Source organism: Haliotis cracherodii, unplaced genomic scaffold, assembly GCF_022045235.1.
Source record: "Haliotis cracherodii isolate W230 unplaced genomic scaffold, xgHalCrac1.p SCAF_6, whole genome shotgun sequence".
Taxonomy (NCBI): Eukaryota; Metazoa; Mollusca; class Gastropoda; order Lepetellida; family Haliotidae; genus Haliotis; species Haliotis cracherodii.
In genome coordinates, this window is record NW_027266319.1 from 23,880,334 (window position 1) to 23,905,808 (window position 25,475).

The 25,475-nt window shown below is 41.0% G+C and overlaps 1 protein-coding gene across 1 annotated transcript; it reads left to right on the forward strand.

The window, feature by feature from the left end:
* Window positions 1–24,182, forward strand: LOC139444829 (phospholipid-transporting ATPase ABCA3-like). The gene is made up of 19 exons (XM_071225808.1): window positions 1–754; window positions 3,718–3,957; window positions 5,538–5,794; window positions 6,926–7,163; window positions 8,006–8,179; window positions 9,121–9,302; window positions 11,932–12,063; window positions 12,445–12,574; window positions 13,434–13,588; window positions 14,405–14,560; window positions 14,686–14,896; window positions 15,984–16,233; window positions 16,857–17,020; window positions 17,388–18,389; window positions 19,041–19,250; window positions 19,439–19,938; window positions 20,436–20,623; window positions 21,270–21,440; window positions 21,937–24,182. Exons 1-19 carry the CDS (start codon window positions 448–450, stop codon window positions 22,385–22,387), a joined length of 5,118 nt encoding a protein of 1,705 aa, XP_071081909.1. The 5' UTR covers window positions 1–447; the 3' UTR covers window positions 22,388–24,182.
* Window positions 24,183–25,475: the final 1,293 nt, after the last annotated feature.

Sequence of the window (25,475 nt, forward strand, 5' to 3'; positions counted from 1 at the left end):
CAGTCGAGGGTGCGGGTACTGACTGCGGTGTATACGAGGCGGATTTCTGTCCTGCTTGGTGCCTGGACAACAATATCAGAGTGATATTACTTTAGACAACGATATCTACCTTCCGTGGAGTCGACACATGACAATTTGATATATACGCGTGGATACAGGTGGCACTTGTTTTATAAGGGAGGAAGTCGATGAACAGGACATGGCGATATTGTGGTCTTCGGGTGTATGGTGAGAGGGGGTATGGTAACACGGAACTAGCAACACGAGTCATAAAACTATAACTATGAGGAAAGTATTTTCATGATAACAACAACAACAACAACAGGTCGGCCTCCGGAAGGGCGTTAACGTTGCTGAGAGACAACCGCTGGAGAGGTGGGGATTTATACTTGTTGTGAAGAGGATCTGGTGGCACCAAAGCCATCATTATCATCATCGTGACCCAATATGGGCTTCTTTCGACAACTCGGGCTGCTCATGTGGAAAAACTCCCTGCTACAAAGGAGGAAAATATGTGTTACAATATTTGAGGTGATCCTGCCTCTGCTGTTCGCTGTTGTATTTTTGTCGCTTAGATTCGTCGTTCAAATTCAACGTGTGGATAATTCAACGCAATATGATTCTTTCCCTGTGGTTGTACCACGAAGTGGCAACTCGAGAGGAATGACAGGGAAGATCCTGTACACTCCAAACATTGCGATTACAGACGGCTTGATGGCTGGTGTGGAAAGCGCCCTGAACACGTCTACACGAGGTAAGATGAATTTACATCATATTTACAACTATATGTATTTCAGACACACACACACACACACACACACACACACACACACACACACACACACACACACACACACACACACACACACACACACACACACACACACACACACACACACACACACACATACATACACAATACACGTATAAAGAAACTGAGATACAGACACACAGACGCAGACATATAAAGTTTCTTTGTTTGTTGTTAAACGCCACACTCAGCAATATTCCAGCTATATGACGGCTGTAAATAATCAAATCTGGACCAGACCATCCAGTGGTTATTATCATGAACATCGACCCACGCAGCCGGGATACGAAGACATGCATCAGCCCAGTCAGCGAGCCTTACTTCCCGATCCCTGTCGCCTTTGTTAGTCGCCTTTTACCACAAACATAGCCACCTTTTATGGCAAGCATGGGTTGTTGAAAAAATATTCTACCCCGGATCTTCACAGGTCAGACACACAGACATACTTGCACACATTAACAGACACATATATGTACAGACACACAGACATATACCGACACAGGCACACAGACAAAGTTGTTTACAGAGACACATACATATGTAGGCACACGCATGCGCACTAGGAAGGGGGTCACCCGTACAGCCAAGAGAGACATAATGCTATAAAAGACAATGGAACGATGTCCCGAACTGTATAAAATTATTGACAAGATGACAACATTCACAAAGATACAGATCAGTCTTAATGTTTTACTGTGCCAAATGTACAATCAACACTGCGCAAAAAAACTTGATCTTAGATGTATATTTCATAGATCATATAAATAATCAACATATGGTAATCGATTATATGATAGGCATTACTTAGATGTTGACGGATGATAAGATAGACACAATTTTATGGATAACAGCTTCTTTAATACTGTAAAAAAAAGCGACGTTTAGATCCTTGCTTGACAACGGTATAAGGATATATACCCAAACGTCGCTTTTTTTACAGTATTAAAGAAGCTGTTGTCCATAAAATTGTGTCTATCTTATATGGTAATCGATTGTTCAAAATTGGTACTTATCAGTGCCATTTGACAGTCTTGTAATGGTGCTTGGTGCTACGTGGAAACACCTAGCTATAGCAGACGATGAGTCTCCTGTTTGTAGTCGGACGATGGTGTGTTTTCGCTGTTCACTTGCTGTAAGATTGTGACCCAACGTTTATATAGACCGACAAAGTGATGTTGCACGTGCATGTCATGTCATGAGTGTTTCGGCGACAGGCTCTCACGTGGTTGTGTTTTTTGCGATTTTTCCAACTTTTCACCATATTTCTGCATTACTTCATTCTTTCCACATAAATAAATCCTAACCCATGCAGAAATGACCAGTTCATTTTCTGGTACTAATTTGGTATGGATGTCGACAACGTACAATGGACTCTGCTTATAGCAGAGCTTTATTATGAATATGGATACATTTCAATAAATGTAACATTAAAAGTGACGATTGATGCACAAGACTGCTTGTAGCCTACGATGTGTTCTAGAAAATATTCTTTCTACGTTTCCCTATCAGGCAACCTCGACATATTTTAACTCTATCTTTGCGACTCAAGCCGTTTAATTGGCACCATCACACTAGGAGTTTCAAACCATGCAGATATCATGATATTGCGCGTCATTTCCAAAGCATTAACATGACTTTTTTATGAAATATGAACAAATTATGACATGTGTTCTTTGTTACCTTGACAATTGATGCGACGCTGTAAACATAAATGCATTAGCCACAGTCTACTCATTCCATTGTCTTCGCCTGGAACTGATCAATACGGAAACATGGGAGGCTGCACTAGTACACGATTAAGAATACTACCTGCATATGTGTATTTTTGATGATTGAGAAGATAGGAAAATGAGCTGAGCAAAACTTGATCATATTACATCTTGTAGGAACGGTCACCTTCATTGAATTGATCCATGTTTTAGTTTGCTTTTACATGTTTTTACACACTCGTTCACGCATTATTTACAAGCTGCTGAATCATCAGTCTAACATTTGCTTTCGTCCATTTGCTTGTTCATTTAATGATTTATTGATCTGTCCAGGGGTTTGATCTGTATGTGGATTTGTTCTGGGATAAATAGGTCTTCAGCAACCTACATTCATCGAAATTAGAAACGCACGGGTAGATTTGAAGTAAATATATTGTACCAAATATAGTCGATATATTTAATATCATAGATACAACTATAAAATTTTGAGCTCAATAGTCACATGTTGTCGTTGTACAAAGGCATTGAAAACTGTTCATTATCATGTCACATAAGGCCACAAGGTTGATCTAAACTCAGTATCTCGTGTGACCGCCTCGGGCAGCAATCACGGCTCTGCATCTCCTCGGCACTGACTGGATAAGTGTACGAATTCTGTCCTGCGGAATTCTGCGCCATTCTGCTTGTAACGCGTTGGCCAGTTGTGGGAGTGTCTGCGGCGCTTTCTGACGTTGACGTACACGTCGATCGAGTTCATCCCACAGGTGTTCGATTCGGTTGAGATCTCGACGGCCACTCTGTTTTTGAAGAGTGTATGCTTGTCGTAAATGGCGACTATGCTTGTCGTAAGATCGGGATCAGATGGTCAGGCTCACTGACTTGGTTGATGCATGTCATCGTATCCCAACTGCATGGATGTCAATCATTGGATTGTTTGGTCCTGACTTGATTATTTACAGACTGCCGTCATATAGCTGGAATATTGCTGGGTGTGGCGTTAAACAAAAAACAAACCAAACTTATGTAATTGCATGTACGTTGTTGTAAGTCTTGTGCAGCAGTGAGTGAGTATGGTTTTAAGCTTCTTTTGGCAATATTCCAATGCATTAAAGCGATGTGAACATTGTTTCTCTATGTTTCTCATAAATGGGGTAGCTAAGACATAATGAAGGGCATTAATTCGATTTTGATATTTAGGTCCCTCATTGGTTACCATGGGCTTCTTGTCCCTGGAGAAACTACTGGACTACTACAGACTAAACTCTGCTGACGTCTCGATGGCACTGGAGTTTGACGTCAAGATCACCGACACAACTCTCCCCAAGGCTCTCCGCTATTCCATCCGACCCCCTCTCAAACAATCGTCTGACAGATGGAGAACTACGGAAACATTTCCGTTCAGACAAACAGGAGTTCCTAGATCTGATTTTTCTCCACGTAAGTTAGCATCGTTATATATAGGTCTGGTTGATATAGATCACTGTAAGAACAGTTTTCTGAGTTTAATCCTCCTTAAAACACCATTTCACAATTATATTCGCAATTATCCCGTGATTCTTTAATATACCCCGCCACGTAGTGGTGCGGGGGTTATAGGAACGGAATTCGTCCGTCCGTCGTTTTCTACATGCTTTTCAACTTAGTACATACTGCGTGAAATTGGGGCATGTTTTCTTAGAAACTATTTAAGTTACATGAATGAAAATTTGCATGCTTATTTAAGAGATATTTCTCAATACTGAGTTCGAACATTGGTCTCGGGAATTATTTGTTGACAGAGTTATGGCTCTTGCTCCGTGCTTTTCAACTTAATGAATTGTTTGTGCAATGGGGACACGTTTTCTCAGAAACTAATGAAGTTGCATGAATGAAAGTTTGCATGCTTAATTAAGAGATACTTGTCACGAATGAGTTCGAAAATTCGTGCCGTAAATATTTTGTAACAGAGTTACGGCCCTTGATTCATGTTATTTTACTTAGTGCATAGTGTGTGAAATGGGGACAAGTTTTTTTTTAAAAACTACTGTGTGTGTGTGGGGGGGGGGAGTAGAAATAACACTGTTTTCGTATTTAATTTCATTTAATTTGTCATTTTAGAAATGTGAAAGGCAATAATTTGTTGCCGTTGTTTTTATTTTAACATGTCGAAACTGATTTCACTTAACCATCTGTCGGTATCTGTATTTAGTAGCAGAGATACTAAGGATATTTTTAAGCGAATTGAAAGGGTAAAACATGACTGATGTCAGACATACATTGAATTGTCCCATTCTTAAATCCTAAAGTTTCAATAAGTATTCTGTATGATCCCAGGTAATTTACGTTAAGGGCGGTTGAAAAGCCATTTAGAGTGAGTGAGTGAGTTGGGTTTAACGCCGCTTTTTAACAGCATTCCAGTTATATCATGGCGTGTCAGCTTAATATGTGCGGGAAGCCCGAAGTGATGCAGGTCTCAATCGTTTACCACTTCGGTGAAACCCACGAGCACGGGAATGGTGCTGACAAACCTAGAAACATAATCGGGATTCGAACCCACAATCATGGGTTTCTGGCGTGCCCAAAGGACGTAACTCTGCACAGGAAATCGCGGCGCCTTAGACGACTGGGCGACCCGTGCCCCCCGAACAAATTTAGAACAAAATTGTTAGAGGCGAACAATATATTTATATTATTAAATTATGTTTTCCGCATTGGATACCATATGATTCCACAATTCAAAACTATGTGTTTCAATCCCATCTTTGGGACACTCTGGAACCCTTACAAAATATTACAAACGGTTTTTCTTAGAGAGTCCACAGCTTCAATGTTCCTTGTTAACAGAGAGAATCTAAATGTCATTTATGGTGCAACGGAAAGCAAATTTATTTATTTATACAACGATTAATTATATTCTTTGCATTAATACTAACCAGAGAGAATAAAAATGTCATTCATGGTGCAACGGAAAGCAAATTTATTTATTTATACAACGATTAATTATTTTCTTTGCATTAATACTAACCAGTTTGATACAGGTTACAATGACAGTGGCTTCCTGGTAGTCCAACGACTGGTAAACCAGGAAATCATCAACTACTGGAACGCGAGCGCAGGCAATGCCACCAGTGACCTTGACATTCGTCTACAGCGTATGCCCTACCCACCTTACATAATCGACCCAATGATGATCGTGCTTCAAGTGATGCTGCCAATCCTACTGATGCTGAGCTTTATTCTTATGGCGATACAAACAACTAAAGGGGTGGTTTATGAAAAAGAGAGGAAATTAAAGGTGAATACACATTCATTTCAGAATTGATTTCAATGCTTTTTTTCAATCAGGAAACAACAGTCGTTAGATGGCGTGGCGTGTTTTATGTAAACATAAACACACAAAAAACTTTGTTTTGTAAGCCAATCAAATCATTTGCCACGAAATCACTTGCAATATATTTAATCCTGTAGGGATATGCAGTCAAAGAGAGACTCAGGTCAATCTGCACTCAGGAACAGAAGAAGCTATACCCCTCAGTTGATTTTATCATACGTTTGATTTTCAATAAAAACTATCTTCAGTTAGCGATATTATGTTTTTGAAATGAATTGTTCTGGCGCTTCGTCAGCACTCAAAGAATAATTCTACATGTTTCTATGGCTTTTAAATATAATTTGGACCGCCTCCGTGATCTAATGGTAGAGCGTCCGCCCGGAGAGCGGAAGGTCCGGGGTTCGATCCCCGACCGCGTTATACCAAAAGACGTTAAAAGATGGTACTTGTTGTTACCTTGTCTGGCGCTCGGCATAAAGGGGCTAAAACAAGGACTGGTCGGCTGGGAGTCAGTATAATGTGTCTGAGTGGGGTATTCATGTTAAACTGCGGCATGGTATCTCAGTGAGCTAGCACTATAAATCGGCATCAGTCCGGACTAGTACAAGCAGCCACACAAACACACACACGTACATGCACGTCGCTATATAAGTGCAATAATCTTGGACCTCACCTAAATATGATTTGCTTTTAAAAAATTTAAACTTTAAAGAGAAAACTGCTGATGAGTAGCTTAGACATCTTATCTTTGAAACAGAATAAATTTGCTTTTTTCGGCCGGAGTCATGTTGATGCCCGGAAATCTTAACATTGGAAACCTCCAGATAACGCTGTCGGTTCCAAATGAATTTTCAGGCCTTCGGGTACTCAATAAAACCTGCAAATCTGAAAATACAGATGTCTCCTAAAGCAACTACCGAAAATCCATCACACCTACCACACATACCCACCCCCAGCACCCCCAGCAACCCCATTGGCATTGCTGACAGCATGGCTGTAGTGTCACACACGATAAAGCGACGACCTTCAACTATGTATGTCTCAGCCATTACAAATAAGCACAGTATTGTCACCGGCTGTTTTTGTACATTTTAGGAATCCATGAAGCTAATGGGTCTCAGCGCCACAGCAAACTGGATGTCTTGGTTTCTGACCACCTCTATATACGTGGTGGTCATCATGGCTTTCTACGCTTTGTTCTGTGGACTTGATGCAAGTGGGAACGGGGCGGCGTTGAGCAATGGTGATCCTTTCCTCTTCTTCCTGTTCCTCCTCTGTTACGGCGTCTCCATTATCTCCTACTGCTTCATGGTCAGCGTCTTCACACACAAAGGTAAATATATACAGACATGTGTTTGCAAAGCGACACAAGGTCATGGACACAACACAAAGTATGCGAGCGGGGTGCATATTGATTTAAAGGAACTTACACAGAAGTTGACAAAACTGACCATCAAACTCCTTAATCATCAATGCGATGGTAAATATGGATACAATGTGTGGGTACCATTGATGATCCGGTTTGGATTTGTTTGTTTGTTTGTTGTTTAACGCCGCACTCAGCAATATTCCAGCTATATGACCACTAACGGGATTGGGTGGTCAGGCTCGCTGACTTGGTTGATGCATGTCATCGTATCCCAATTGCGTAAATCGATGCTCATGATGTCAATCACTGGACTGTCTGGTCCAGACTTGATTTTTCACAGACCGCCGCCATAAAGCTGAATTATTGCTGAGAGCGGCGTTAAACAACAAACAAACATTTCTGTACATATTTGTTTTACATAGTTTCACCATAGGAAACTCATTAATTCCTATGCTTACCATTTACCCGTGGAGACTAAAATAGGTCTTCAGCAACCTATGTTCCCTTAAAAGGCGACTATGCTTGTCGTTAGAGGCGACTTACGAGATTGGGTGGTCAGGCTCGCTGACGTGGTTTGATGTATGTCATCGTATCCCAGTAGCGTAGATCGATGTTCATGATGTCAACCACAGGAATGTCTGGTCCAGATTCGATTATTTACAGACCGCACTCAAATAGCTGGAATATTGCTGAGTGCGGCGTTAAACAACAAACAAACAAAACAAAACTTTAATTATTTGTTATTTGAGCGATGTAATAAGTGGCATTGCGTGTTTCTAAGGTCACCTTCTATTCCATTGTTCCAGCTAATATAGGAGCAGCGATCAGTGGAATTGTATTCTTCGTGTCCTACTGTCCTTACTTCTATCTTGAGGGTCAGTATGAAACGATGAGCAGATCAGCCAAGTTGGGATCATGTCTGGTATTCAATCTCGGCATGGCATTTGGCTCCAAGGTGATTGGACTGTATGAAGGAACGGGTATGTCAAAGCGTTAGACAGGGATAGAATCACTTTTATGGCCAGGATCTTGTAAAAATGTTCATGACATGGTCATCAAAACCAAACGTTGTGCAAGTACTCACCCTCAAAGTTGCGACTAAAACGGTCGCCAATGCGACCTAAATTTCAGTTTGTCTACTGTCTAAAATTCAGAGGTAGCCAAATGACTACCTAGAAATATAACTTGTAAATTCTATTGCTACACATATGTAGTCACAAAAATAAATAACAGCTGAAAACACGTCTGCTAATAATTGTACTCGCACATAATTCCTTCTAAAGTCGACAATGAACCAAAATATATGATAATTAATGTAATTAGTACTTTATTGTAGTTGACAATGCTCATTGGATAAGCGAGGATATACCTATATAATCTAGTAACATAAATTGCATCATTGTTCAAGTCACAAGTAACAATTCGAGTACAGTTTCCATTAAGATACAATTTCAAGACTAGTGCTGTAACTTGTAAAGATTATAATAACTATTTGATAAAGATAATTTCAAATGCTTTTGGCTACCTACAATATTGGCTTGACTTCTTGATTTTACCACTGGCTACCTGAAAAAAAATCCTTGCAGCCATATGGCTACTTTGAAAAAATTAAAACTTTGAGGCCTGCAGTACTATGAACTCACCTAGACTTTCGTTCCTATTGTCGCTTTTATTTAGACATTTACCACTTTGGCGAAATCCACGACAACGCACATATCATAAAAAACAAGGACCAAGGCGGTATATGATCAGCAGACCCTAGCAATGCTAAGGGAGGCAACTTTGCAGAGGGAATTATGGATAACGACTGGATAACCTAATAGTTTCATTTGAAAGTAATTTCAATATTTGAATAAAGATTCAAAAACCTTTAAAATAATTGCATGGACGTTATTATACAGTTTGTATGTATTTCTCACAGGTTCTGGTATTCAGTGGTCTAATTTCGACCAGCCTGCATCAGTTGATGACAACCTGTCTCTGCTGGATGTCATGCTGATGTTACTCGTAGACTCGGCCATCCACTTGCTCATCACGTGGTATGTCGACAACGTCTGGCCGGGGGAGTTCGGGGTGCCCAAACCATGGTACTTCGCCTTCACTGTGAGTACTGACAGGTGTATGAGTACTCCATCAACTGCATCATCTGTATGACGAATATCAGTAGTCTTCAATGGGTTTATTTATAGTTGACCGTCTTCGCCAGTTTGACTTCTGAGAGTTTCTTGGCCTTCGCTCCTGTCCCATACTGAAGCACGTATAACATATGTGGTGTCTCAAGGGTATATGGTGTCATGTACGCTGTGTGTGAGCCAATGTTCCCCGAGCCAAGGTATGCATGTTATCTAGGATGTTCCGATTGATTACCCTAAAACATGAGCGGCCTTCATGAGCGGGCTACAGGGAAGATAGTTGCCCGTTCCTTAACCAACCTGAAGCTAGTATTTAAATGTAAGGTAAGATAAGTGACTATGATCGAAATATGCTCCTTAACCAACCTGAAGCTAGTATTTTAATGTAAGGTAAGATAAGTGACTATGATCGAAATATGCTCCTTAACCAACCTGAAGCTAGTATTTCAATGTAAGGTAAGATGCCACTGTTCTCTCAGCAGTGAATGGGTACCTGGTAGGATGAGATGGTAATGTGACTGTTAACCCAGCAGTGAATGGGTACCAGGTAGGATGAGATGGTAATGTGACTGTTAACCCAGCAGTGGATGAGTACCTGGTAGAATGAGATGGTAATGTGACTGTTAACCCAGCAGTGAATGGGTACCTGGTAGAATGAGATGGTAATGTGACTGTTAACCCAGTAGTGAATGAGTACCTGGCAGGATGAGATGGTAATGTGACTGTTAACCCAGTAGTGAATGAGTACCTGGCAGGATGAGATGGTAATGTGACTGTTAACCCAGCAGTGAATGGGTACCTGGTAGGATGAGATGGTAATGTGACTGTTAACCCAGCAGTGAATAGGTACCTGGTAGAATGAGATGGTAATGTGACTGTTAACCCAGCAGTGGATAGGTACCTGGTAGAATGAGATGGTAATGTGACTGTTAACCCAGCAGTGAATGGGTACCTGGTAGAATGAGATGGTAATGTGACTGTTAACCCAGCAGTGGATAGGTACCTGGTAGAATGAGACGGTAATGTGACTGTTAACCCAGCAGTGAATGGGTACCAGGTAGGATGAGATGGTGACTGTTAACCCAGCAGTGAGTGGGTACCTGGTAGGATGAGATGGTGATGTGACTGTTAACCCAGCAGTGAGTGGGTACCAGGTAGGATGAGATGGTAATGTGACTGTTTGACCGTGTAGCGCCTGTATACTCCCCCTGAGGGCACACTGATCCACGGACCGGGGTAATATAAATGTAGCGCCATGATCATTCTCTTGTTAATTATTATAATGTGTACATATTTCTATAAGCTTCCATAAAACAGTGTCATAGCCATATTTACATTCTCAGCTCAATTCAGATATTACACATCAAAGCATAAAATTATTAATACTTCTTCCCTTTAATGTCCGTAATCGGTCATCTTGTCCAACAATTAAGTGCTTCTTTGCGGATACATCCAGGGACGATGCCAAAACGTCGCAGTTTTGTAATGTTTCTAAGTGTTCTCATAGCGAGACCCTACTGCGCCTAATGGGAAACATGAACAAAACACCAGATGTTTCCCGCAATAACAAAGACAAAGTGTCCTACATTTATAACACAGATATCAGTTGATGACGGATCTTAATTTGCTGTTCACTAGCTACTGCTATCTTAATTCTAATTATGTATCTCGAGGGAAACATCCCTTTGCCCTGGCATAAATAGCCATATTAATCATCCCGTATACGTGCCCTGGTGCAAACAGCTGAAAAGAGACCACTATTGATTTAGCATCCAATATTATGTTTTTCCTTCAGTACTATTGCCTTAAAGGGCAAGTTCACACGGAAATGAACCATTTTTTCTTGTACTTTTTCCACATTAAAAGTGTTAACATAGAAGTGTCATAGACAAAAATATAAAAACATCATATCTAATTAACATATTTTTTGCACTAAAACGATTCATATTTTTCCCATTTACCAAGTGTTCTATTTCCATAACAAAAACACCATGGCTTATGCCCCTTGCAATATGACGTCATTGGTGCCAATTGATAAACATTTTGACGTCATCATGCTTTGTTAGAGCCGCTTCACGTGGTGTAGGTACAGTTTTGTGATTCTAGCATCTCAGATGCTAGCCAGAATTGTGTTATGCTGAGACACCACTGCGCCGGAGTGTGTCGTAGACCATGTTGTTTTACCGCAAACTGGTCCTTGATATCTTTTGCGTTGAGAATAGACAGGGACCCAGTTGAATTGGCACCAATTACGTCATAATCTAAGGGGGGTAACTCAGGCCTATTTCGCTCGTAAAACGAAGGCCTCATAACGGCATATCACTTTCACACTATTGTGAGCTTCCTACTTTCACTGTGAAAAAAAATGAGTGTATATTTTCAAACACAGATACTAACTAATTCTAAAATTACGTTTTGTTTAGAAAAAGAAAGAAAGTGATTATTGCGTGTACACTTCCCCTTTAAGTTCTTTCTCAGCGATGAACGTTAACTTACTTAATATATGTAAGGAAGTGTGTTGTCAAGTTGTTTTCAATGCAAGACAATAACTAGCCTAGATTATCCGCGGAAACAGATTCATATTGAATGTTTCCCAACAGATCGCGTACTGGTGTGGTAGTTCGATGCGAGTGGAGCCAATCCAAGATATTGCCACAAAACAAAACGAAACCTACTTTGAGAAGGAGCCTAATGGAATGGATGTCGGGATATCCATCAAGAACCTACAGAAGGTATGACTATAATGTGATACAGCACCATCACAGTGTGGCAGATGCTTTATAACGCATTACAATATTCAATATCTTGTTTAGGTAAGAAATAACCACGGAAACAAAGTACCATTTCCATGGTCAGAAAATTCATATACAAATTAAATGAAAAGCTGATTGTGAAGAACAAATAACAGCAAATGTTTTGCAGAATGTTTGGGATGAAAACAGAAGAAAAAATATCATTATTTGTTTTGATGAAAGGTTGAAAAGTTGTGGGGGGGGGGGTTTATCATTTTTTTAGATAAGGTTGAGGAAATATTATAGAACAATAACCAGAAAATCGGTCTTTCCCTTTATCGAGTATTAAGTACTAACATCGGCATGTACATACTGGTGTAGGTATTTGGCAGAGGAGCCAAGAAGAAGGTAGCTGTGGACGGGATGAGTCTCAACATGTTCGAGGGTCAGATCTCTGTTCTTCTGGGTCACAACGGCGCTGGAAAAACTACAACCATGTCCATCCTGACAGGTGGGTAAAAGTTAGCAATTACAAAGAAGGCTGTGACGTCATTACACATTGCGTAATCATTGGCCTTTGTAATATATCAAGACTGTTTATTTTGTTTGGTTTGGTTGAATTCTTTTTGTATAACGCCGCACTCAGCAATATTCCAACTGTATAACTACGGTCTGTAAATAATCAAGTCTGGACCAGACAATCCAGTAACTGATAATGCGAGAAACGATTGTGGTCGCACGGAGTTGGTCCCTTAGTCGTGTCATGATCTGGTGATCATTGGTTTGCACTCTTAGATTCGTCCTGGTTATGATCATTCGTATGTCAGCAACATCCTCGGTGCTCTGGGTTCAGCACACTGGTAAACGTCTGCGATAACTTACACTTTGGACTTAAATGGTAACATGCTGAGGTGTGTGTGAAATAATGTTGAAAGCCTTTTAATTGAGTAAGAATGGTTTACGCCGCTTTTAGCAAAATTCCAGCAATATCACGGCGGGGAACACAAAAAATAGGCTTCACACATTGTACCAACGCCGGGAATCGAACCCAGGTCTTCGACGTGATGAGCGAACGCTTTAACCACTAGGCTGCCCGACCGCCCCCTTATGCGATTGTAACAGGTTAATGCTACTAAAACATGTCATGAAACATGGAAGTGATTGATGTTCCGTAAGTAAGGATAAGTTAGGAAACATACTCGGTTTGGCCATAATTGTCAATGGGGCACTTTGCCGCATGGCCTGGGCCACTTTCAAGCTTATGTCTTACCGTTGTTATAAGTACCAGGTGTGAAACTGCCAGGTTAAATAGCAACCGCCCCTAAAGCATTTTAAACTCAACTCCCTCACTTGATGTGTGACATCCACAGGTTTCATCCCTGCCACTGGAGGTGCCGCCATAGTGAATGGCTTTGACATACGGACAGACATCCGAGGTGTCCGGCAGAGCCTGGGTCTGTGTCCACAGCATGACATTCTGTTTGATACCATGACAGTGAAAGAACATCTTGACTTCTTTGCCAACGTAAGTACCTGTGTCTGAGAGATCCAGATACGTTTTTGATCAATTAAGTATTTGCTTACAATATTACTCACATTGGGTATTTACAGTTTTTGTTGAGTATTCAGTATATGTGTACTCCCTTGGGTCCAGTCTGCGTATTAAACGATAATAAAAAAACTTTTAAAAATAAATCTGCTTAAAATGGTGTTTCAGGGGACATGTTGTGTATTATTCACGACTGCAGACTTCCTGTTGATGTGATGCCTGTATTTAGTGGGCAAATAGCATCTGTAAAGAAATATGGGCACGCAAATGAAAGTCTGTTACTGCACCATGGAGTATATTACATTTTTCATAGGTGTTCACAATCAACTCAAAACGTATTGGATGATGCCGATAAATGCGTATTTTGCATATCCTATCTCGAGTGCTGCAGTCCTAGGTGTCGGATTTAGTGTTGAGCCAATAGGCATGTACTATCATCCTGAAGTTATATTACTGCAATGTCTAAGAACATTCCTTATTTATCAAATATGGCAGGATGTTTCATGTGGCATTAACACGACTACTAAATTATTCATTTAATGGCTTCTGCCTCACTAAAACAGAAAATGAACATAATTTATAGATATCGTAGGTTATCTATCCAATTGTACAAAATACATCTAAAATAACTCCTGCTACATGATGAATGACATTAACTATATTTCATTTCTTCAGTTGTAAGGACCAGTGAGCTGTTTTGCCTTCATATCCTACCTGCCAATTATCAATGGAGATCTGTACTGCAAATGTGCAATTTGTACTTACAATACTCTTATTTATCAATCCATTTAGCTGAAAGGCTGTCCAAAGAAACACGTGAAATCGGAGGTGGAAAAGATTATCCACGAGGTTGGGCTGGATCACAAAAGAAATGTCATGTCTCAGAATCTGTCTGGCGGCCAGAAGCGGAAGCTTTCTGTAGGCATCGCCCTTATTGGAGGTTCCAAGGTACGTACGGTCACTGTATCTAACAACGTGTTACCGTTAAGTGTGTTTAAAATACATGGGCGCCAAGGGTATAATACTACCGAGAAACTAACACAGAAATATTTTTCTGACGTTTTGCTATTCAGATCGTTATCCTGGATGAGCCGACTTCCGGTATGGATCCTGCAGCCAGGAGACAGACATGGGACATCCTTCAGAGGAACAGACAGGGTCGGACCATGCTGCTGACCACTCACTTCATGGACGAAGCTGACCTTCTGGGTGACCGCATCGCCATCATGGCAGAAGGAGTGGTCAAGTGCTGCGGGACATCATACTTCCTGAAGAAGCTGTACGGTAAGTTGGTGGGAGGGGTAGGGTCAACTTTTATCTGTGATGTTCACTTTATGCTGAGCCAACATACATTTTAAGTATGCACCAGTGAGTGAGTGAGTGAGTATGGTTTTACGCCGCTTCAGCAATATTCCAGCAATATCACGGCGGGGGACACCAGAAGTATGCGCCAGTACTCCTATTGTGCCTCCCTCTGCTGATCCGTCTCTTTCTGCATACGAATCTGCTGAGATTGGCAAACCCAAAACACGGGAGTTTGGCAAAGAAACCTAACTTAAGCTTTAGGTATATCGATGATCTGATATCGTTCAATAATGGTCGGACAGCCACTGATTTACCCACCGAAAAGAGACCAGTGAAAGTGACTCATCTGTTTCATATTTAGATCTGTTCATAAAGATTCAGATTGACATAAACTATACACAAGACTGTATGACAAGAAGGATGACTTCAACGTTTCACGGGTCAACTTTCCCGTTATGTCGAGCAATACCCCAGCAGCTCCCGACAAGTGTCCACATTTCGCATTTTGTTAGATACAATTGTGCATGCCCTTTCAAGGAGGGTTTAACAAAGTGTTATGATGGACATATTTAAAAATTTGACGCATCAGTAACCAAAATTATGTCTAATGCCAAATGTTCAGGTGAACAGTTGACTTGCCTTTTCGTGTGTTTGTGAGGGGTGCTACCAGTGGGGCAGGATACGTTCACCTTTTCGCGAACACATGGTATCATCACTTTATGATAGTGATTCATAAACATGTGCGTTTGATATAGTAGGAATCATACAATGGACTCTGATTTTAGCAGATATTTCTTATGATTGTGGAGTCTGAGACCTACATCACTTCGGGCTTTCCTCCCACATTAAGCTGACATGCCGTGATATAACTGGAATACTGTCAAAAGCGAAGTTAAACCCAACTCACTCACTCACTCACTATGATTGTGGAAAGAGTTCTGTCCCTTTCATTTGTTATCATGCAATTTGGAACATTGTATCTTCATCAGAAAACAAGGGAGGGATGGCGGTTCATCAAATTTTAGTGTAACATCATAATAAGGTAACCAAACGTATTTCCCAACAGGAGCTGGCTACCACCTGGTGATGGTGAAGGAACCCACCTGTCAGGTGGCATCAGTGACGGCAGTTGTCCAGCAATACGTCCCTTCAGCAGTCATGGAGAGTGAGATCAATGCTGAACTCTCCTACTTGCTGCCTGATGACCAGTCATCCAAGTTTGCTGCTCTCTTCACGGAGATTGAAATCAAGGGGAAGGAACTCGGTATATGTAGCTTTGGAACTACCGCCACCACCATGGAGGAAGTGTTTCTGAAGTAAGCCTATATTTGTGAATTCATCAGTTGTGTTCCGGCTTACGTACATGTATGTGTTGTTGATTGTTTTAGATTACAAAAAAAATACATTTGTGGTAGGTTTCTTTTAAATGTTTAGATGTGACTGATCCCAATCTTAAAAAGGGACAGTGCTAGCAAATGTGATTCAAATCCTAATTTGATATGTCTGCTTCCACAAATCGTTTGCAGTTTCACACCTTACCAACGGTAAGACATAAGCTTGAAATTGGCCCAGGCCATGCGTCAATGTCACCCATTGACAATTTTGGCCCAACCGAGTATGTTTTCTAACTTTTCCTTACTTACGGTACATCAAACATTTCAATGTTTCATGACATGTTTTAGTAGCATTAGCCTGTTATCAATCGCATAAGGGGGCGGTCGGGTAGCCTTGTGGTTAAAGCGTTCGCTCATCACGTCAAAGACCCATGTTCGATTCCCAACATGGGTACAATCTGTGAAGCCCATTTCTCGTGTGCCCCGCCGTGATATTGCGGAAATATTGCTAAAAGCGGCATAAAACCATACTCACTCATACTCACTCAATCGCATAAGAACAAGAGGAAATGTTGCATCAAGTTTGTCTATTTCAAATATTTCAGGGTTGAGAAATCCCAAGAACAAGAACAAGAGCAAGAACAGGGTGGTTCAGCTGGCCTGAAGTCCTATGTTAATCCTGTTATGGCGATGGAAATGAAACAAAGTTCCAGTTGTAGTTATAGACTTCAAAACCTCCAGGCAAACCAGGCAAATGGTGAAATTCTGGGTACGTTTATCATGTATCAACAAAAGGACCCGTATTAGAAACTCCAAGCTAGTCCCAACTGTATCCGTTGAACCAAAAACGTTTCCCCATGCTATCACGTCCTCATCCTATAACTTACAGAGGACAGATGCTGCATCGTCTCCACATGTTTGTACGTTTTCTTCAATAATCAAGGTATTAACAAGAAAATTATTCATACGCACTATTATCCACACGTCGACATTTCGAGTTCCGAATACCATTATAATAGGACATTAATAACACATTCGCTTCAATATACAATATTTTAATCAATGCTCGTTTTTATACTTATCTACTTATCTATAGGAACGTATAGGCATTAATACATTTGACTTATCTCATGCAGCATTCAACCAGGGTTACAAGAGAGCCACGGGTCTGATGCTTGAATTGTCAAGATTCAGAGGACTGTTTGTGAAGAAAGTTCTCCACACTTGGAGGAACAGGACAATCGCCTTGGTACAACTCCTCCTGCCTGTCTTATTCGCAATAGCTGCCCTAGCGGTGAGCGAGGTTGAGCCTACAATACCTGGCGAAGCTCCTCTCACCTTAGACCTCGCACCCTTTGGGGGAAGCTTTGTGCCCTACAACGACGGAACCCCGGCAGTTGCTCTGACACAGGCTCTGGGCACTGCGTATTCTGACCAGTTCGTCGGAACCGCAGACACTCCTGAAAAGATGAACCTATCAAACTCAGATGCTAATGCTTACTTCCTAGCCAGAGCTAATAATCTTGGAATTGGTCAGTACAATAAGAAAATGATGATTGCTGCCGAGTATGCGTCCAACACCGTTGCTAAAGGCTACTACAATGGACAGTCATTTCACGCAATTTCAATTTCCTTGTCATACATGATGAATGCTATGCTGAAACACTTCACATCTCGGGATCATTCCATAATAACTATCAACAATCCCCTGCCTTTTGATGAAAATGAATCATCCTCTCAGATTGCAGGAGCTGGGTTAGGAATTGGGTTCACTGTTGCCTTTTGTCTGCTGTTTGGCATGGCCTTCCTAACTTCATCCTTCGTGTACTTCCTCATCAAGGAGAGGCAGGTGGGCGCCAAACATCTTCAGAGTGTCAGTGGAGTTGGACCATTTGTCTTCTGGTTGTCCAACCTGGCCTGGGACTACATCAACTACCTGATTCCATCCCTTGTGCTGCTGGTTGTGTTTGCAGCGTTCCAGTCGCCAGCCTACAGCGACGATGGGAGGCTGGGAATCGTGTTCTTGGTTCTACTTGTATATGGACTGGCGGTGTTACCTTTCATGTACGTCCTGCAATATGTGTTCAAGTCCCCTGCTACTGGCATGGTCGTCATCATCATCCTGAATATTATAACAGGTACCAGTACTACATTAGTGTTTGTCTAATATAATATTAGTTTTAAGTTAGTCTTTAGTTGCCGTATTTGATGTCATGTTAATTTGGAAGAAAAATATTGGGCGAGGCGTCAGCTTTTCTATTAACATAATATGACACCGAATACGACAACTAAAGACACCCTAACGAATCATGTCAAAACTTATAATCGGAGGCTGATTACTTGTTGAAATTTGTAACTATAATCCTTGCTCATCAACATTCATTATATATGAACACAAAACAGTGTCGAATTACGAACTTCTGTACCAGAATTTTTGTGTGAAATATGCGAGGTGGGTGTTGGTGTCTCAATTAGGTCAGTAACAACCATCTTGCATTTGTTTTGACCTTATAAGGGCTCATATGGGTTTCTGTTCTGATTGGTCAATCTTACTTTGGGGCATAATGATACTTAAAACAACGTTAAGGATCACCATATTCTTCCTTATTACCATAGTTAATCTGTCATGACTAAAATCATTTCAGTTAAGCGAATCTTTGTCCTGTGTGTGTTTAAGTTTCTAATAGTGATTAATAGGGTTTCGTTGTATTAGTCATTCTTAGCTTCTATGGGTGAGGCAATTACAATTTTCTTTTCAATTCATTTCAACAATGTATTTTGTATATCAGGACTCGCCACCCTCCTCACGACATTCATGCTCAGACTTCTTGAGGAAACGGATCTGGCGATTGCTCTGGACTGGGTCTTCTTGGTGCTGTTCCCCCACTACAACTTTGGCAAGTCCATCAATGACATGTTCGTTAACTACAGCAACTTGGACTACTGCTTCGGTTCCAACTCCACCAATCTCTGTGTTGAGAAACCTTCATGCTGTAAAGGTCAGTCTTTAAGAAATGCAATATAACATTTCGTTTTGTGTTTCCTGATTGGCTAATAATAGAATGGGCGGGGCTTGTGTTTCCTTATTGCGTTGAACCATGTCATTGCTTTACCTTTTGTCTACAGATATTTTTGTGTTCATCATTACAATTCTGAATTAATTATTCTAATTTAATTCTGTTCTCAGATTCATGTGGTGACAACTGCTTGGACTTTGCCGAGGATTACCTGGACTGGATGTACCCAGGGGTTGGCCGTTTTGTAGTCTTCATGGTGATCCAAGGTGCCGTCTATCTGCTTCTCACTCTGTTCATCGAATACAGAATCCCACAACGCATCATCTACCTTCTAGGACGCAAGGAATCTGACTCTGAGGCGTTCTCCAGAATTGAAAGCACCATGTCTAAGGACGCTGACGTCGCTGAGGAGCAACTACGTGTTAGTCGTATCTCGGCTGGAGAGCAGGGGTCAGATGCGCTCATCCTTAAAGACTTATACAAGCGGTATGGTAACTTCGTTGCAGTGGACCATCTAAGCATTGGGATTCCGGAGAAGGAGTGTTTTGGTCTGCTGGGTCAGAATGGTGCCGGAAAGACTACCACGTTCAAGATGATGACGGGAGATGTAATGCTGACAAGCGGGAACGCTTTTCTGTGGTCATACGACATCAAAAATAATACCCAAAAGGTACTTGATCATTGTTCTAGAACGTTGATTTTCATCTTTGAATAGGTTTTGCCATAAGAGTAACATGTTGCACTATTGAGGTATTTCAATCAGGACGGTTTACAAAAGAAAAGAGAAAAAACAGAATGTGTGTTATTTGTAAAGAAAACTTATAGAAGACGAATATCATTTCATTTGGAAGTGTAAATAAAACGACAAAATCTTTCAATATTCATTAGAAATCTCTGATAAAAGCAAAGTCGATTGTACTATTCCGACTGTATCATGTGTTTACGAATCACTATCAAAGTATAGCTGACATAAACGTATAGTCTTTGATAGTCATTTAGAAGTTGGAACAACATGAATACATGATACTTTTTCATGGATAACAACTTCTTTATTCTTCATTCTACCTGAAACGTTGTTACAAAGGATAAAGAAGGTGTTATCCATAAAGAAGGTGTCATGTATGTATTATTATCATAGATTATTGAGCAGCACGTCATTTACTACAGGTGCAAGAGAACATGGGCTACTGTCCCCAGTTTGATGCTCTGATTGACCAGATGACAGGACGAGAGACTCTCACCATGTACGCCAGACTCAAGGGAGTGCCGGAGAACCGCATCAAAGGCGTGTGTGACAACCTGCTGGATATCATGTTGCTTGCACAGTATGGAGACAAACCTGCCGGAACATATAGGTACTCACTACACCCAAAATGTCAATGAGAAGCCGTTGTTGTTGTTTTTTTATGCCATTAGCAACATTTATTAATCCTTCTACGGTCGTTAGTGGTAATATTCGATAATGATTGTTAGCTGCCCTTGGTTAGGGAGGATAACAATGCATTCATACAACCAAAGTTGTTTGACATCAGCAGACTGGATAACTTGAGTCAAAAGAGAATTTTGTAAGGAGACATCGTAAGGCTTCCAGTCCATATCAATTTAGGAGTTATATATAAGCACATATTTTTTACATATTTGTTTTACATATTCGGATAAATCTTAATTTTAAACAGTTGGTTTCTAAGAGAAAAAAAAGGACATAGAAAAGTAAAGTGAAATTAAAGTTTACTTTTCTTTAACTGAATGACATAATGGGCATAGTTGATTCTCCCTCACATTAAAACTAAAATTCTTTCAGAGCGGCCATAAACCAATTTTACACTCCCTTTCTTGTTTATAACTATCCAGGAAATCCAGTGATTAGACATATTAGATTTCTGCGTTAAGAGTGTTCATGCATCAACTATTGAACTACCACTTACTTTTCTGGAAAGATCTCGAATAACGTAATATTGGTACTGAAATATTCCATCATTAGTTTACATGGTATCTTTATAGTGGTGGTAACAAGCGTAAGTTGAGCACGGCCATCGCTCTGGTTGGAGACCCGGCCTTCATCATGCTGGATGAGCCGTCCACAGGGATGGACCCCAAGGCCAGGAGGCAGCTCTGGAACGTCCTGTCAAAGGTCCGGGAGTGCGGCAGGACCCTGGTGCTCACGTCTCACAGGTAATCACAAAAAGACTTGTCTTAAGTAAACCGATCCATCTGCTTCAATTCTCGGTGGCAGATTTAGGATAGAACAGAGCTCCAGAATCACATGCTTATTGAAAGAGACTGTTGACAAAGACAGAATGGTAGCAGAGTTGCCTCACTACTTGAGTGACACAGGTTTGCCAAGTCAGATTCGATTATTACCTTTTCGGACAGCTGTCAAAGCATGAACATTGCTAACTGCGATGTAAACAAACATTCACTCACTTCTATTCAATAGTGTTTCATCAGCAAAATACCTGTGAAGATTTCTTGCTTGTTGTTAGAGGCAACTAACGGGATCGGGTGGTCAGGCTCTCTGACTCAGACTGGAGTATTTACAGACTGCCGTCATATAGCTGAAATATTGCCTAGTGTGGCATTAAACAAAAATATAATCATAAGCAAAAGTAATTATGTTTAAATGATTAAGAGAGGATACCTCCTAATATATTCCATTCATTAATTTCAGCATGGAGGAATGTGATGCCCTGTGTACAAGACTCGCCATCATGGTTAATGGGCAATTTGTCTGCTTGGGAACGCCACAGCATCTGAAAAACAAGTTTGGCCAGGGGTACACTCTCATCGCCAAGATGGGAAATGTCACGGTGCAATTAGGAGCTTCAGAAGAAACTTCACCGGCGCCTACACAACCCCTGATAGATTTCCTGGTGTCTACATTTCCTAACACAAAAGTGTTTGACGACCACCAGGGCTACGCCCACTTCCAGGTGCCCGACACCTCCGTGAGTCTGGCCCAGGTGTTCACGTCAATGGAACAGGCCAAGGGGCAGTTTTTTGTGGAGGACTATTCCGTCCATCAGACAACACTGGAGCAAGTGTTTCTTACCTTTACTCGAAGTCAGAACCCACCGAAAGATGACAACACGAGCCTCTGTAAAGGGATGTGCTGTTGCTGAATAAGATGGGATTATCAAGTTTGAAATAGGCGTAGCAGTGTTCGCGGGAAGTGTTGGAGGTTGAAAGAGGGTTGGGTTATTCTTGTGTTAGGACGTTTAAAGGGGTAGGAAAATTTGAACGATGGAGATATGACGTTAAATGGGGCGTACAGGAGTATTAAAAAGGATACTGAAGTTTGAAAGAACGATAATGAAGTCTGGAAGGAAAGCAAAGGGAGGTGCGAATGCTTCAGTCTAATTCAACTGATTCAATTTTAATCCAGCTTACTTTGCATTTTTTATCGATACAGTTTATGAAAACTTGTACTTGTAGCCTCGGTCAACAACAGGCTATATTCTTTTATCCTGTGGTCTTGTTTTGGTATGGTGGTTTTCAGCACTGGAAGATGAAGTTGCCTTAGTGAAATAACAGTTTACATTCAATATTTCGTCCATGTATGATATAAACATTGTTGTGCACATATTCAACACCGTGGTTTTATTTCTTGTCCTGAACGGTGAATTGGTGGAGTGGTACTGTTACACTGTCAGCACTGTGAGACACGTTTAGAATTTGATTATAAATGAACGGATCAAATAATATATATTTTTCACATTTCTTTTGTCTCGTTACACAGGTAAATCAATATTTTTTGCTGTCTGGGCAGTGGTCACGGCTGTCTGGACAGTGGTCACGACTGTCTGGACAGTGGTCATGGCTGTCTGGACAGTGGTCATGGCTGTCTGGACAGTGGTCACGGCTGTCTGGACAGTGGTCACGGCTGCCTGGGCAATGGTCACGTCTGTCTGGACTGTGGTCACGGCTGTCTGGACAGTGGTCACGGGTATCTGTGGCCTGTTACGGAGATTGGTGACACGGATCCACCGGTTCTGTGCTGGTGACGTCCCACAGACGTCCTGAACGGGGACAGTCTTGACGAGATTGTTGTCTTGGACTCGTCACATCGGCGATGAAGTGGTATTTCTGTGGCAATGGAAGCAGTCGGCCACCTCGCGGTACGACGTTCCACCTTTCAATATTCCAATGAGCTGATGGCGTTCGGCAGTTTAATCGTGCCATGACGTGTTTCTCCTGAGACGTGTCATGTGCTGAACGATGGAATGTCCAAAGGCTGTCCTTTTAAACGGGGCAACTGGTGGCCCGGATGAACTGTATGAGCTGGTGCATGCTCAACGTGCAACAGCGTTTTCCTGTGCTCGTGCTGTTGTTCGTGACGTCACACAAGATGGCCTGTTGCATTCTTGATGGATTAATCATAAACCCTGGGGTTTACGTCTCTCGTCATCACATATTTCTATCTGACATTTAATTCATATATTTGATATGAACAGTTTTGGGTGCTAGTATATATTTTACGAATATGATGTCAGCGCAAAGGTTCAGCTGTCGGGGTCACTGGCGACAAGGTATAACAGAAATGTACCCCAGGTAACTTTCTGTATACACAGAGGTACCCTAACCAAAGTCCGAGTACAAAATGTACAAGGTAGAGTTCAAGGGGGTTATGGAAAATAGCACACTTGACTTTATAAAGGGTACGTGGCCTTTTTCGAGCATTGTGAAAATAGGCATTGGGTACAAATATTGCCAAGCTTGGGTGCATTTATGTATACAGAAAATTACATGGGGTTCAATTATTTGGTAACTGTGTCGACAACGACATCGTATGTAATGTATATAATCCAATCTTCTCCTTGTTCTTAAACAACTGCAATGTATATTGTGATTCCCATGGAATTTTCGCATCAAGCGAACAAATCTTAGGCCACACCCACTTGTGGACTACTGCTTCCTGATTGGCTTACCATTGGGTGGGCGGGGTTAGGGTTACATTATTGAGCCGAACGGTGTCACTATTGCTGTCTACAGATGTGTGTTAAAATAAGTCTGTGAAGTTAATTGTTGACTTATTATTTATTTATAGGAATTGACTTCAATATGTTTTAGAGTTTGAAGTAAATTCTCAAATATTCCGTTATTATTAGTCTGCTACAAAATACTCAATACTGCTACAGCAAAACACACAATCATTAAATATGTGAATTATTGTTATCGAAGTCCCAAAAGATTTTGTCCTTATTCTTAGTGTGTGAAGTAATTTTAAGCTGTCTGTGATATGATCTGAATGGTAATGTTATACCGTAACTTAGATGTGAATCTGTAATTCTAAATTCTTTGTTATTGAATAAATAATAAACAATGAATCTTTGTATCATTAGATATGATTATCCTGGTTTTCAATAATTACGCAAGTAGAAGACAATGAACTCTTCCTACGGAGGCCTTGAGCGGACAAGTAAGTGAGTTATGTTGTACCTTGCTGTCAGCTTAATGGTACACATGTGGAGGGCATTTGCAATTTGACGTATCAGTGACAAAATTTATGTCCGATGCAATTCTCTATTTTGAATCGGAAAGTATGTTCCCGTGTTTTTCAGGTGAACAATTGACTTGCCTCTGCGTGTGTTTGTGGTGGATGCCACCGGTAGGGCAGGATACGCTAATCTTTTCGAGAATTCCTGGTATCATCACTATTTGACAGTGATTCATGTGAACATATGCTCATGATATAGTCGGAATCTACAATCTTCTGCTTTTAGCAAAATGTATTATGAATAAATATTGACGATTGATGTCTTTGATGTGTTCTTGTAAATATGATTTCAGACTCAAGGAACACTTTTATTGTTACATTTATCAAAATTTATCCATATCATAATAAATATCGGCTGAGAGCAGATTTCATTGTACGATTCTGCCTTTTTTTAGGCACATTTGTTCATGAAACACGATTATATAGTGTTTATACCAAGTGTTCACGAAAAGGTGAGCGTATCCTGCCCAATCGGCTGCACCCATCACATGCAAAGGCAAATCAATTGTTCACCTGAAGAAACACGGGAACATATGGTACAAGACAAAATAGGGAGTTGCATCTGACATCATGTTCATAACTGATGCGTCACAATTGGAAATGTCCTCCACATGTCCCCCATAAAACTTTTTGAACGCTTTACCGAGGATTTCACCTACCAGACGGGGTAAAGGGCATACACATTAATATCTTACGTCTCCGTGTACAAACTG